This window comes from Mus caroli, chromosome 11, assembly GCF_900094665.2.
Source record: "Mus caroli chromosome 11, CAROLI_EIJ_v1.1, whole genome shotgun sequence".
NCBI lineage: Eukaryota > Metazoa > Chordata > Mammalia > Rodentia > Muridae > Mus > Mus caroli.
This window is the reverse complement of record NC_034580.1, coordinates 12403714-12419278: the sequence shown is the minus strand read 5'-3', so window position 1 is coordinate 12419278 and position 15565 is coordinate 12403714. Positions and strand designations below refer to the sequence as shown.

The 15565-nt window shown below is 35.9% G+C and overlaps 1 protein-coding gene across 3 annotated transcripts in view; it reads right to left on the bottom strand.

Moving 5' to 3' along the window:
• Nucleotides 1-4294: 4294 nt before the first annotated feature.
• The window catches only part of Vstm2a (V-set and transmembrane domain containing 2A), a 31565-nt gene continuing 20294 nt past the window's right edge, over nt 4295-15565 (bottom strand). The window contains exon 5 of one of the 3 annotated variants that reach the window (XM_029484217.1): nt 4295-8805. In XM_029484217.1, coding sequence (XP_029340077.1) covers nt 8759-8805 — 47 coding nt within the window. In that variant the 3' untranslated portion in view covers nt 4295-8758. The remainder of the gene's footprint in view (nt 8806-15565) is intronic. The other 2 variants (XM_021177967.2, XM_021177966.2) reach the window with 2 other exon arrangements.

Below are 15565 nucleotides of genomic sequence, written 5' to 3'. Positions count from 1 at the left end.
AATCAGTCAAGATGATTTTAAGATTCATCCATAATGAATGTTATTGTAGAAAGTGCTAGTTTATTATTTTCTCCAGTTTCTCTTTGGTAAACAAACCTATGGTTTATATGCTTTTCTATATTGGCCCTTTATGGTTTCCTTAACTAGAGATCATTAAATGCTTCCCATACAAGCTTTCTCCATTTTTGTCTATAAAGGGCAAGTGTCTAATCAAGAACAAATAGTTAATTTTGCCAAATGTGTTTTGTTTCCTCCTGTGCAATATATGTAAGCTTGTTCTCTTTGGGTGTGGAAACACTTGCTACAGCAGGAGCTGTCATGGCCCATAGTTACAGTAGCAGTTCATTATGTGCAAACACATCCCCAGCTGTCAAAACCTGTACTTCTTTTACTTAATATGGTCTTGGAAGCTGCACAGGGCTTGCTGTATTCTGTTCAGGGATAGTGAATTTTATACTATGTGTGGTTCTTCATGAGGTGAAATACTCTTTGCTAATACATTTTTGTATTTCTTCTTCTACTATTCATGGTCCTGAATAAATAAAGTAATTGTAAACAAGCCCTCATCTGGTGCCTACTGTGAAGTACTCTTTTCTAAGACTACTGAGAATGTCATTGGTGGCTTTTTCAATTTACTTTTCTAGAATACATCATGTTCATGTCATATGATGTATTATATTTTGCTGTGTTTGCTTGGTCAACTGTAGTCATGAGCTAGAGTGATCTGTACATTTCCATTTCTTTTACATGTCATTGTCAAATTTTCTAGCAAAGTAATATTTGTCTCACAAATGAACTGAGGAGTATACCATAAATTTTTATTCACTGTGAAAGACTAGAAGTAATACTTTGTTGGGTATTTAAAATTTTTGAAGCCAAATCTTGTCTATACTTTTATAGAGCTTATCTACCACCATATAGACTGTATTTATATTCTCAGATCTGTAGGGTACTATTATTTCCTGCCGTCTGGACCTTTTGAGAATGCTACCATAGGATCTGGCCGAGCAGAGTGTGGTTAAGACCTGGAAACTCAATTCAACCTTGAGATGAAACAAATGATACAGAGACAATAATTGTATACCTTCCAGGTTTAAAAATATCTTGTTTTAAGGAATTCTAATTACAATAAACTAGAAGGTTACTCAAGGATTGACTTTGTGGCAGGTGTTGAGAATGCTGCTCATTTTTCCCCAGGAAGTAAGCTGCACCTGGACCAGCAGCTATAATTGCATGCAGCATATGATTATGCTATGATTATCCATACTCAAGACTCAGCTGCCTTTCATATCACTAAAACCAGATATACAGGCTTTATCCTTGTAGCTGATAGTATCATAGTTCCTTCATTTTTCAAGAGAAAACTAATTGTTTTCTGTTGACTGTTTTGGTACAGAGGAGAAATTTCAGGACCCTTTTTACATATTTAGCAACTGCCTGGCAGGACAGAAAAATCATAGTGGACTCTTTTTTTTTTTTTTTTTTTTCTATTTCTAAAGCTACACATTTCAATTATGTGCTGCAAGCCAGGGAAATGACTTCTGGTAGAAACAGTGGCCTCATAGGCCTGTAAGGACTCTTACATTCTGCTGGTCATTGGTCCCAGGGTCCTCAGAATGTAACAGTTGTCCTGAGCCACAGTCTGAGAACGCAATCAGATGTAGGCATTTCTCTTTTTCTCACATTTTTTTCAAAAAGCTTCAATTCTGAGTAAGGATAAAAGAAGTATTCCTGCTAGGATGCCCAAAATATTTTTAGGATAGGTGCTTTCTTTTAGATAATGCTCTAGCTTCATTAAATGACTTTGGTAGCAGAGTGGTAGGCTCTGACTTTATTATGACTTTGGTTGTGAACAATAATTTTATTATAATGTTTAGATCTCTGCTCTCAAGGAATGGAGGATTTTTATTAGGCCATATAAATCAAAATCAACTGAGAATTGACATCCTTCTGCTTCCTTCAAGACTCCACAATCAATCTACCATTCAAACTAGGTCACTAAATTCTGTGACTCTTTCCTTGTCCTTGGGCAACAGGGGCAGCATGGAGACTTGCTTGAATGCTGAGGTATTACTCACCCAGGTGCTCCTCAAATCTTCATAGATGAAATGTCTGTTGCCAACTAAACTTAGCTTAGCAGCCAGTTATAGAAGGCAGAAAGAAGAACGCCAAGCCTGGTCATAGTCACCATCAGAGGACAGAGCATGTTTCTTTGTGTCTGGTTCATCTTTGACTGTCCATTTTTCAATAACACAGTGCAAATTTACTTGGCATTTAGTTGTGCTTCAGAATAAAAGATATCTCTGATTGTTTTAAGGTATATTTGTAAAGTCAAATTAATGTGTTATAATCAGCACGAGTAAAAAAGGGATAAAATGAAAGTACTAACATGCTTGAACAAAACAATGGGATAATTTTGCAAATATTTTCATGTATAGTGAAATACTTCACTATTCTTTACATTTAACACAATTTTAAATTTCATATGGTATATAGTTTGTTATGTTTATGTACTTATAGCTCCATGTTTAATTATAGCTGTAGTTGGGACACACAGTGAAGCATTGCTTATTAATGTCCCCACATGTGGGGTTGGCAAGATGATTCAATAGTTAAAAATGGATCCTGTTCTATAGAGTAACTGAGTTTGGGGCTCAATACTCTTGTAGAGCAGCAAACAGTCACCTGTCACTGGAGCTCCAGAAGGCACAAAGACCTCTTTCGGCTCTTCATGGGCATCTTCATCTCATGCACACACACATACTTACATAGTTCAAAAAAATATTAAAAGAGTCAAAATATAGCATTTTTCAAAGAACCTTGTCTATTACAGGGTGTTTTTATTGTTTTAACAGTGAAAATATAACAGAAATAATTTAAGATGATTTGGAGTCAGTCAAATTTCCCCTGAAAACACTGTAATCTTTTGTTTCATTTGTTTAGACAAAGATCTTATTCTGATGTCTAGGCCAGCCTTTCTTCTTGCCTCAGCCTACAGGTATGTAAAGACACACCTGGCTTGGGCTCAAACCACCTAAGTGTTTAATCTACTGTATTCTGAGATATTATTGTGGAGAGTGCCACAATCTTAATTTCTGATTTTTAAAAATAAACATATCTATTTGTGGTTACACCATAGAATCAATTCTCTACCTTTGAAAAAGTCTTTCCAATAAATATGTAAGAATGTGTTTCTATTCTTCTAATCTGTACTCCCTTTCCATATGAATAAAGAAATCCCTCCCCTCTTACTCATTGCAGAAAGGGATGTGTTTCAAGATCCCCAGTAGGTGCCAAATGCCACAGGTAGTACAGCATATTCTGTATACTCATTTTTTTCTATATGCACTCAACTTCAATGTAGTTGAGAACATTTATCACTTTTCTTAAAGTAAGCATTTCACAGCATCTCTTTTTCCTACCTGAATTGCTACCATCACTTCTCTTGTGACAGTAGTTAGTTGAAGGTAAGACCCAGGATATCATTGCAATGCTCTTGCTGACTTAGATAGGTGTCAAGTGCATAATGGGTATATAGTGTGTATTTCCTTAAGAAAAGATTGATTCACAGAGTGATGTGCATTTTATTACACTACTGAACATAACATACACTTGAGTTTTCCATTTACTATTTCCAAACTATAGTTAACAGCAGGTAGCTTGAACTAGAGAGGGAGCAAATGTACCCATGCCTTTATTTTAAATCACCTATGCAGTTACAGTTACTAGTTCATTGCCAAATTTTAAACAGTCCCAAACTTCTTTCAATCTCCTCTTTTGCACCTGAAGAGTATCAACTGTGTATTAGCATTCAGACTTCTTAATGTCCCACATGTCCTGTATACTTTCATACTGATACTATCCTACAGTATTAGTATGAAAGTATGACTCGTTAAGGTCTAGGGAGATAATTCAGTGGGTAAAATCATGGCTACACAGTATGGGCAAGGATGAAAATGCAAGTAAACACAGGAGATGGGCAATTCCTGGACCTGCCATCTTCCAGCATTGGATCCAGGTTCAGTGAGAGACTCTGTCTCAAGGGAATGAGGTAGAGAAAGAGAAAGCAGGACACCTGACATCCTCTGTACACAACATGCACTCACAAACACATACCACACACACAAGCCTATACATCTCTCTCTGACACACACAAACACACATACAAACATACAATGCACACTTACAAACACACAAAGACACACAAAAACATACAAACACACAAACATACACAAAGACACATGCTCACACATACAAACACACAAAGACACACATGGTCATACATACATACAAATTCTCTCTCTCTCTCTCTCTCTCTCTCTCTCTCTCTCTCTCTCTCTCTCATATACACCACAACCAATTTGGAAACTTCAGTGTTGTAACCAAAAAGACTTGCTAACACAATAAATTTCAGAAAAGCTTCAGGATGGCAGAAAAGGCCTGTCTTCTAGGAAAAGAATAAAACTTTTAACAGCTCTTTGCAAGCTCTAGCTTGGCTTTGTGTCTGGTCTCAGTACCCTCTGAAGATTCCTTGACTAGGCCTACATCATGCTCTCTCTCATGTTCCTCCCCTGCCACTCTCTCTTTTTCTGTATGCCCTTGTTCACAGCCTAGGTCTTGGACAAAGCTACCTGACGTTTGCTTCAGGAGCTTGGCATTGCTGCTCCCTCTTTGAAATCCTGCATATCCTATCACATAGAATGGCATGCCTGCATCCCCAGGGCAACCTCCTCTGACTTCTCAGTCACTCTCCTTATAGCCTCCTTATGGGTTTTCATCAAATTTATTGACATCAAATATTTTATTGCTTTTGAATACTTTTTGTTGTCTCTCACTTTGTATAGGGAAAACCCTTATCTACTTCATGACTGAGGCGCTTCAAATTTTACATTTCCTGAATGAATGGCAGGCAAGGAGCTTCCTTTGCTAATGAACAATTCTAAAATAAATTCTTTCGGTATAAATACTTGAAACTTAGTGCACTCAAGATGTTTTAGCTTCATAGTCTTACTTCTAAGATACAATCATCAGTATATGTATTACCCTAAGAAAGATTGTCTTTACCTTTTGTGAATATTCCTTATACAAATTAACAGTACATTCTATATTTTACTTTCTAAGTAGGATTAATACAGGAATAGTATCTGTGTGCTTTTTGCAAAAAATAAACTAGCATATTTTATTTTAATTTTTAATGAATCAGGGTTTTACCATGTAGACAGGTTGAACTTGCATTAACTAGTTTCCTGTTCCAATCTCCTGAGTACTGTGATTACAGGGATGTGTCACCATGCCTTTTTAAAAATTAGCATCTGTTATAAAAGTCAACAAATATTACTCTATCTATCATTCCATCCCATGTATAATAAATTTAAAAAATTTTTCTAGGCCTAAAAATATATGTTTTATTTGCCAGATGTGGGTGTGTATATACTAATATAGTTATCTGAACACATCTTTCTTCTGAGAACTTTTAAGTTAAATAACTTAAAACAAATTGTAATAAGGACTTCTTCGGTTCTCAAAATCATGTATATATTTCTTTATCAGGGAGAACACCATGATTAAATTACTTCTCATAATCAATGCATGCTGAGGATCATCTCTATCAAATGAATATTGGAATATCCATGTATATCTAGCTCTTGCCCTAGCATCTGTAGATAGATGGCTGTATAAGCCAGTCATTGGCTATCAAATTGTGTGGGTACTCAAGTCTCTTAGATAAAATGGAATAATATTATGATATACACAGCCTCCTATACTTTAAATTATCTCCAGGGATTTAATATAGCACAAATACCACATGGATAGTTGCTACAATGTGCTTTTTAAGGACATGGAGGGCTGACTGCAGAGCCGGTTACTAGACTCCATGAAGTCTACTTACTAACACAGATTACAGCTTCTATTTTCAAGAATTACATCATCTTACTTTGTTCAGGAGTATTTTTATTTGCTTTCTTTGCTTTTTAGACTGTCTATAAGTCTTTAAGAAACAGAGTAAGCAATTTCAGCTTTCTATAAGTCTCTCTTATAAAAAAAAAAACAAAAAACTGTATAAACTTGAAAACAAGGTTGAGAAAGCCAGATACTTCTCCTTTGCATTTCTATCCACTTCCATTGTCATGGTTACATAAAAAGTTATATTCCCAAAGGAATATGATGTAGTATACAAGTGTCTAGAATGTCTCATTGATCTGCTGTGTTTTCTGCTCTAATATTGAAAGTTCCATACTCTTTTGGAGTTTGGAGCAAACAGGTGGTTTGCGGTATTCTTTTTACAAAGTGGAGGGTGGGGTGGACTTTGGTCACACAGTGATAAACAGGTCTTTATTATTTTGGACACTGATACAATAAATCTAATGAGCATTCTTCCCAAACTAGCATATGCCCTTTTATTACAAGCATGGTGAACATTACTGATATGGGTACACATTTGGCTTGCTGTAAAATTAGCTGAATCCATTACCTAGACATTGAGTAAAAGTATAATACACGATTTTTTCCCCCAGTTTGATGTTAAATCAGTATTCTAATATATACTGCAATGTATGGGATTCTTAAAGCTTAAAGAAACCGAATGAGTAATATTTCTCTACCATCATTTTATACAACTTTCAGATATTTAACTTAGAAAGAAAGTACATTTGTATATTAATAAAGTATCATAATTAAACCTTTATTTTCTTCATTAGAATGAAATAATGAATCAAATGAAAGAAGAAAAATGGCAAGGAAAGATTTACCATAAAACAATATTTGTTAAAGGAGAATGTCAAGCATGTTATGAAAATATTCACATTGCTTATAAGTGCATGTCAGAGGCCAGTCCTTTACCATAAAAAAACAAATGTATTTCTTGCCTTCAAGCTACAATTTATGGCCTTACATTAGGAATGGATCATTCCTACATATATGGTTTCTGGTTTTATAATGAAAATAAAATAATCTCTCTGGAAGACCATCTGGATATGTTCTTTCTTAAGCCACAACCCTTCCATACTGTAAAAGTAATGTATTGATTGTTCTATCTTTCTTTGCCAGAGAAAGATGTGATTAGAACAGGTCTAAACAAAATATCATAAGGTCAAAAAATAATGATGGACTATTTAAAATTATAATTATTGAGTGAAGATTAAACATCTATTTTCTTCAGTCTGGGCTTTGTAGTCATTTGCATATTGTATTCAGCCAACAATCACATTTTAATTTTTAATTAGTAGACATTAAAATATAATTAGCAGCAAATAACAGAAAGACAAAGCTACAAAAAAGTCTTGAAGAACAAAAGAAGCAACATTATTTAGTCAAGAGTGTGAAGTGCTCTTCCAGGATCTTGGGAAGTCAAAATGTCTTCTTAGTTTTCCCACTTGGTGTCTTTCTTTCTCTGAGATAGAATATTGGTAACGTGAGGAACTCTGTCAAAAACCAGGTCTGCATTCTCCAGACCCAACTCAAGATCCCCAAACCTTAATAAATACATGTTGAAAAGAACACAGCAAATTCCAACATAGCATACACACAACAAAATTAATTCATTTATCAGAGACATACACAATTTTAAATTTTTCCAGAAGGAAGTAGAGGACAACAGAGACAAACTGTAGCGGTCAAAACAGCAGAACAGAGAAATACACTACAAAATTCACACAATACATGAGGTACAAATGAAAAATAATTCTTTAGGAAAAGAAGTTGGTGGCCTAATATGTGCTCATGTATATATTTGTATCTAGAATGAAGAAAGTCAGCTTGCATGAGCGTCATAGCCTATCTACCTTGAAGTCATATCACACATACTATAAGCAATTTACAGAATTTGCCAGGTTTGCCTATACAGAAATTGCCAAATGAATTAAAATACATTGATATATACCACACTCAATGTAAATGAATATAAACCTCCCAGGATTGACGAGGATTGGCCATAATTGGCACTTGCTACCATTGAACGAAAACGGCAATCAAGGAAAAAAGGGAAACTCCAAGATAAATTCCAGGGGGCAAAAAGGAAGTAAAAAAAAAACTTTTCTTTGATTATTCCATATGTAAAATAAAGTTGTCTGTTGTTGATTTGCCATGTTCAGCATTTAGCTTTTTGTTTTGTTCCTCAGCTGGGGTGCTGTTTGAGACAGTTTGTGTTTCTTAGGTTTTCCATCTTTGTTTGCTTCTTGAAGATTAGGTGTCCCTTGTTAGGAAATTGGTGGAATCCATGGAAATATTTAGTATACTGATGTCATTCAGGCCAACTCCTGAGCAGTCAGTGAAATGCAGGTTTTATTTGTTGAAATAAAAGGAAAAAAATTGGTCTTGTAATTAGAAAATGTCCTATCTCTTCCCATTAATTCTCTTGAAATAAAAGATCAGCAACTTCCCAAAGAAAATATTATCAATAAAGCGTGTGACACTGTCTTCACTTATGCTTCCGGAAGCTGATGCTCCTTGTGTAGATAACTAGAGTACAGGGGTGCAGAATGGTGCTTGGAGTATAGGGTCAACTTTGCTGTCCGCTCCGTAGATTTTACAGGCGATTTGCTCTTTGCTTTAAGAAGAGAAAGTGATATTGGAAAAAAGTCAGCACTTTAGATTAAAGCAAAGCACCCTTCACAAAGCCACAAACAAGAAGCAGGACAGAAAGTCCATGGCTTGTAGCTATCCTCGCACCTGCGGAAGAAGTTATAAGATATTCGCTCATCTTGAAGATTTCCAATGCTCCTTATTAGGCTGTTTTAAACATATACATATATATATTTAATTAGCTCGCCAGCTTGGCTCTGGTGCTCATGAATGTCTTGGCATGCACTGCAAACAACAACACATACAAAACATTTCAGTCCCAAGAAGCTGGTGGTGTCTGTTTTCAAACAATGCCATCCCGCGGCTGGGAACTCTGAGAACAAACGAATCCAAACACTTTTCCCTTGAGAAATTGTGTGAGTATCACTTCCTATGGTCATTTGGTTATTCCTACCCTTGTCCCCGAGACAAGGTATTCCAGTAGTGTGTTAGTGTGAAAGTGCAGGAGAAATCCAAATCTTAAGAGCTCTGTGCTGATCAATGCTGAGGACTGTGGTGGAGGATACAGCCTCTTGATAACAACTTAGGGTATGAGCGTTCTCAATCTTTATTCCTCAAGTATAGGGAAGAGCTAGTGATGTCAGTAATGAACAAGCTCTGAAACTAGTTGGTTATAGTAGGGAGGGCATTAAATTGTGTTGTCACAATCCTTCATTACCCAGTCAACTTAATGACATATGAGTAACTATTAGAGTGATGAGGGGCAAAAAACCATGCTTTTTTCTTTGTTTGTTTAGTTAGGGAATGGTTATAAGGAATTGGAAAAGGGTGAGAATTAAAATTTTTCAACGTTTCAGTGAAAACACATCAGTTCTTTAATTGTAATGACAGAAACTGATTCATTCAAAGAGCTGCTGCTGAGTAAATGTGGAGGTTTGGAATGGCCCTTTAAAGACCCACATTTTGGAATTTTTGCCAGGTTTCTCTGATGCTGACTCTAATTTGCTTTCTAGGCAGAAGCCTGTGTAAGGTACCTGGTATCTCTTTCCATCCGCCTAAGGCCTGGAGGCTCTGTAAGTGCTCTGTATTCAACTTGTGTGGAAAAAGTTCAGAGACCCAAAAGTTACCCTCATTCCCCATGTGGCTCTAAGTAAAGAGATCATGCAAAAAAAAAAAAAAAAAACCCACAACAACAACAACAACAACAAAACCCATGTATTCTAATCCACTGTTTGCAATTAAGTGTGTGTTCATGTTAGATTTTGAAGAAAGATATTTGACATAAAGAAAACGACAAATTATGAACAGTTCTCTTAATAGCTGATTGAAATTGATTGGACAAAAGTGTTATTCAACCCAGAGAAATTTTAAAAAGGATGAAAGTAGCATATCTTGAAAAAAGAATTCACTCTGGGTGTTATTTTGTGAAATAGCAGTTCCCTTCCCAGGGGGAGTGCTAGATGTTGGCTTCTAACTGAAATTGCAGTTTTCTGATGCTCATTTCTTAGATCTGCTCTTTCCACACCATGCCTGGTCCATCATCCCTCTAACACATTAATAAAAGAACAGCTGCTTCATTCACACTTGGCATTTCCTATCATATGTCTAGCATGTGCAAGTTAAAGCATAATTTACATGAATGTTTTAATGGAAAATAGATAAGCCAGTTGTCCATGGTTGAAAATATCTGAAGGCCACTGGAAGTCTGAATTGCCTTCGGATGCACAATCCACCATTGGAATACAGAACTTTCCTTTTTCCCAGGCTGGAATCTTTCATCCACTCTAGATGCATGTGCTCACTAGCACACTAGATGAGCTTAATTCTCTTGCACAATCCTAAAATTTTGTTCTATGTGGAAATTCTACACCCTGTTTCATCACATCACGAAGTGGTTTTCACTTCCTTTTGTGTCTTGCGTGGAGATGGACTCCTCAATGAAATTTGAGGCTCTAAACTGCTGTAATCGGTCTTATGTGATTGTAACAAGTTGCCAACATCACTGTTTTCATTAATATTCATACTGTTTTCAAAACACAATATTGTCAGCCAACATACTCTTGTTTGTTACATAGAAATATTAAAAGTACTGGTTTTTTTTGTTTGGTTGTTTTTGTTTTTTTCAATTTTTTGTTTAGTTTTGTCAAGAAAAAAAAGAGCACCCCCTCTGGTACTCTTCTCATTTTCCCATACAGAAACATTTCACTTTTGTGGGACAGTAAGCCAAGCTAAAGTCAGAGGCTCCGAGTTCCAACTTCTATTGTTCACTTCTGAGATTTCAAATGAGGCATTTACTTATTATATGTCTTATAAAATTACCCTAACTACACATGTATTATATATTTTTTCTTTTTGGCCCATTTCACACTATTAAGCCAGATCTGCCTTAGAAAAGAGTCACCTGCTTTATTTCATTTAGTGTTCTTTCCTCTATTCCTGGGTCAACCGTGTAACCTATTACTTGCCCTAAATTATTATACATTTAAGCAATCATTGTCCTCAGGTGACCTGTTGTACACTGTATCTTTTTTTTTCTTCACAGGATTGGACATTCTGGCCTCTGAAATTTGCAAGTATTTTGATTCTGTTTCTCCTGCCTCGTCACATTGTTAATATTGTTTGCAATTAATTTTCTTTATATATTATCTCACTGACCATACCAGTGATCCATTAAAAACAAAGAAGTGAATCTGTTTAAGCATTTGTTAAATATGCACTGTATATATATATATATATATATATATATATANATTAAAAACAAAGAAGTGAATCTGTTTAAGCATTTGTTAAATATGCACTGTATATATATATATATATATATATATATATATATATATATATATATGCCTTTAGAGGTTTTAAACTTTCATCTCTAATATAAAATGTTCTGTGAAGAGGAAAGACATTATTTAGGAAACTGTTGGAAGAAAATGTGCAGGTAGTAAGTCTGGGCTAGGAGAGGCCAGATCTGACAAAGAGCTTTTTTCCAGTTTCAGAAGTTATACCCCTTAGAATGTAGCTAGCCAATAATGGCACCTGCCCACACTCTACTGTCCTTAATCATGTTCCTATGGCACTTTCGGGTATTATCCCCATGTCTGTGAAAGCTTCTCTATTGTAAATAGAAAAAGAGATGTCCAAGATGTCTTAAAAGTCTGTGAAATGTGGAAGCTTAGGTCCCATTTCTTTGAGGTATCATGGTTTTTGCATTGTCTCCAAAGATGCAGACAAACATGCAATTCTTTGAGGTGTGAGAAATGAGTCTTACCAAGGAGCAATGAAGAAAAGGCTTAGCAATTCCTTCATCATCATCATCGTCGTCGTCATCATCATCGTCACCATTATCATTGTCATTATCACCACTATCATCATTATTGTTGTATAATAGACTAGGTCACTTGTTTATTTTTAAATAAGTTAAAAAAATGACTCAAGCTCAACAGTCAAGAGTTGGTAACTTCCTCAACTGAGCCAGCAATGGTATGTGTTACACAGCCTTCTGATATCTAATGTTCCACCAGCTCTGCTTTGTCCCAGGTCGTCAACAGAGATCACATTCTAAAGGGGCTCATACTCCATCTTCTCCTTAGTTGTTGAGTCTGTGCCAGCAGGTAAATTGTTTCTTTCCTCTTACCCCATGCCACTCTCCTCTGCCAGATGGAAGAATTTAGCTTCCTTGCCCCACACCATACTTTCCATTAGCATTCATTTGAACTGCACAAGTTATGCTTATGATCTACAAAATAGGTAAGATGTATGGAGGAGCTAGTATGTATCAAGACAGTAAACATTTATAGACAGAGTCTTATTCCTCAGAGCAATACCAGATGCTTAATGCTCAGATTAAGAACACAATCCTCAGTGACATTAAGTCACTCAGTCTGAGATACACAGAAAACAGAGTAGGGAAAAGTCACATACAAGAAGCCTGAGTAGACTCAGCTAAGAGCCCTGCCAAGCTCCTGTCTGAGCTCTGGGGCAGTGACAGTGCTTCAAGAGCCTTAACTTTGTTAGGGCATTATTGGAAGAGTATGCTCGAGAGATAAACCTATTTCACATATATATTTTTTTTTGCTATGACTTGATACATGTTGGATATGGATTCATCCCCATGTCCAAGTGAATTTTAGCTATGACTTAATAATGTTTCAGATAGCACATGGCACAGCGTTTTTAACTTTTCAAAAAATAAACTTTTAGAGTTTAAAGTTTCTTCAAGGTTTCTTAAGTGTTTAAGTGAGATGTGGGTTCACCATTATTTGGACATGGCTTGGCTAAGAATTTCTTTTTCCAAGGTTTTGACCCAAGACAAAAAAAGACAAGGTAGGTTTTGAATATGCCATTATTAATTAGCTATGGGATAGAAGACATAACAAAGCTCATAGTTTGGAAGAGTTATCACCAGGAGCAAATATCAAATGACTAAGTAAGAAGTGAAAAGAAGTACTCCAGACTTTAGCTCATGCAAAGCTCATTTAAATATCTACTCTCTTTTGACTTAGAATGTTTTTTATGCATTATTTTCCTATGCACATGCAACTTTTACTTGGTGTAGTAACAAGACTCTCTACATATGCTTCCTGAGAACCTCCTCTTCTTCTTCTCCCTGACCACCTACTATCATAAACAGGAACAAGAAAAAAAGCAGAGGATATTCTCTGCCTATATGGCTCCACTAGTCCAAATATAGAATATTTATTTTGCAAGAATGAATGTCAGAGATACTCATCAAATGAACTGAATTCCTCCAAGATAAACACAGCAGTAGTCTGATATTTTGTCGTCTGAGAAGTCTGTGTCTCTGTTCTTATAGCTCCAGAAAAGACCGGTCCTTATGGTCCATCGGATCTGCTGGGTCATATGGTCCAAATGGTAGAGCAGCCTGCACAGCAGTCTGGACCTGTTGAAGGGCCGGATCCTGTTCCAGGCCCCACATAAAGCTTTTGTTTATTACAGATGTCAGCTTTAAGAAATGACTGTGGGAACAAATTGAGCTAACTTTTGAAGACAATTTTATTCCAAATAGCTTGTAATAAATCACTAATAAGGGGAAAGATCACATAATACTATGATTTTATCCTAGAATATTTTAAGAATGATAACTTTTTCTTAAAAATCCTAAGGGTCCAGTGACAATTTCCTTGAGAAATTTAGCTTTTATGAAGAAGTGAGTATCATTCTGACTTAATACTTAAATTACTGACTTTGCTGTGTGCTGTCTTGTTGGCAACTTAAGATTCTTTTCTTGCTTTCCTTTGGATGGCAAATCACAGCCTTTTCTAATTAGAGAGCTTTCTACTGAGGATCAAAGAGAAAGTTTAATTGTCTTTCTATTCCAGGTCTAAATGACAAGATGAATCAGTGCTTTGTGGGCTCATTTGAGAGACCTTGGCTCAATATATGAGGTGGAAAGTGATTGAGGAATATGCCCAGTGTCAACCTCAACCTCTGCTCTCTCTATATATATATCTATATATCTATTTATCTATCTCTATATCTATATATGCATATGCGTTCATGCACATGACACACACAGGGCAAAAATGAATACATTTATAAACATTATAAAAGATGTAATTTTATAATGATCTTAGTTGGAAGGAATCAATATTCCTCTTACAGATCCAGTCTTCCTTAGACTGTAGATACCTAAACTTTGAAGTGACTGATTTTAGGCAAAGAGAAAGCCTGGAACATTCTGTATTGATTGGGGTATTATCCAAATGCCTTGCCATTTAGACCTAAGTTTTCTCTGTCTCTGGATTATAAGAGTCCTTCATATATTTGGGGAATGAAGAAGACAATGGGAGAAAAATTGCACTGGAATGTGATGACAGGAGCTTTGCACATGGTCCACTTACCTAAGAGCAGCATGAAGACTGACCATGAGTTAAGAAGGCAATACAAAGTGAACCACAGCTAGAATTGTTGAATGCTAAATGTAGCAGCCACAGAAATGTGTTTTAATGATATATGCATTGATGAAGTAGAAGTCAGCAAAAATATTTAGGTAATTACTCACTAACTGATAAAATAAAGAAATTCTCATTCATTTCCTGTTTTTGTACAGACCTCAATCCTCAAGGCTGTCAAGGGAAATTCCTTATCAAATAAGGAAAATATCTCATGTTAAAAAAAAAAAAGACAGTGGAGGAATTCAGAATGAAAGAGTGAAAGGAAGAAGAACAGCAGCTGTCAAGACATAACTTCAAATTTCCCAAGTCTTCTTAAAGAAATTGAAATGATGTCATCATGATTTGTAAAATAATAATTTCACAGAACTTACAATTTAGCTTTTGCTGTTCAGCACATTTTTGTCTTTGAGGTGGCAACTACTGGAGCACTGAATGCCAACGAAACAAAGAAACCATTAGTGCTATGGCTTTAACAATACCATCCTTCCACTTGTTTGAGTTAATCTTATATCCAGCTACTTCACCGAAGCTATTTATCAGGCTTAGGAGTTCTCTGGTGGAATTTTTAGGGCCATTTATATATACTATGATATCATCTGCAAAAAGTGATATTTTGACTTCATCTTTTCCAATTTGCATCCCCTTGATCTCCTTTTGTTGTCGAATTGCTCTGGCTAGGACTTCAAGTACAATGTTGAATAGGTAGGGAGAAAGTGGGCAGCCTAGCCTAGTCCCTGATTTTAGTGGGATTGCTTCCAGTTTCTCACCATTTACTTTGATGTTGGCTACTGGTTTGCTGTAGATTGCTGTTAACATGTTTAGGTATGGGCCTTGAATTCCTGATTTTTCCAAGACTTTTATCATGAATGGGTGTTGGATTTTGTCAATGGCCTTTCTGTACACAAAGAATAAACAGGCTGAGAAAAAAATTAGGAAAACAACACCCTTCTCAATAGTCACAAATATTATAAAATACCTTGGCATGACTCTTAACTAAGGAAGTGAAAGATCTGTATGATAAGAACTTCTTTCTTCTGAAGAAAGAAATTAAAGAAGATCTCAGAAGATGGAAAGATCTCCCATGCTCATGGATTGGCAGGATCAACATTGTAAAAATGGCTATCTTGCCA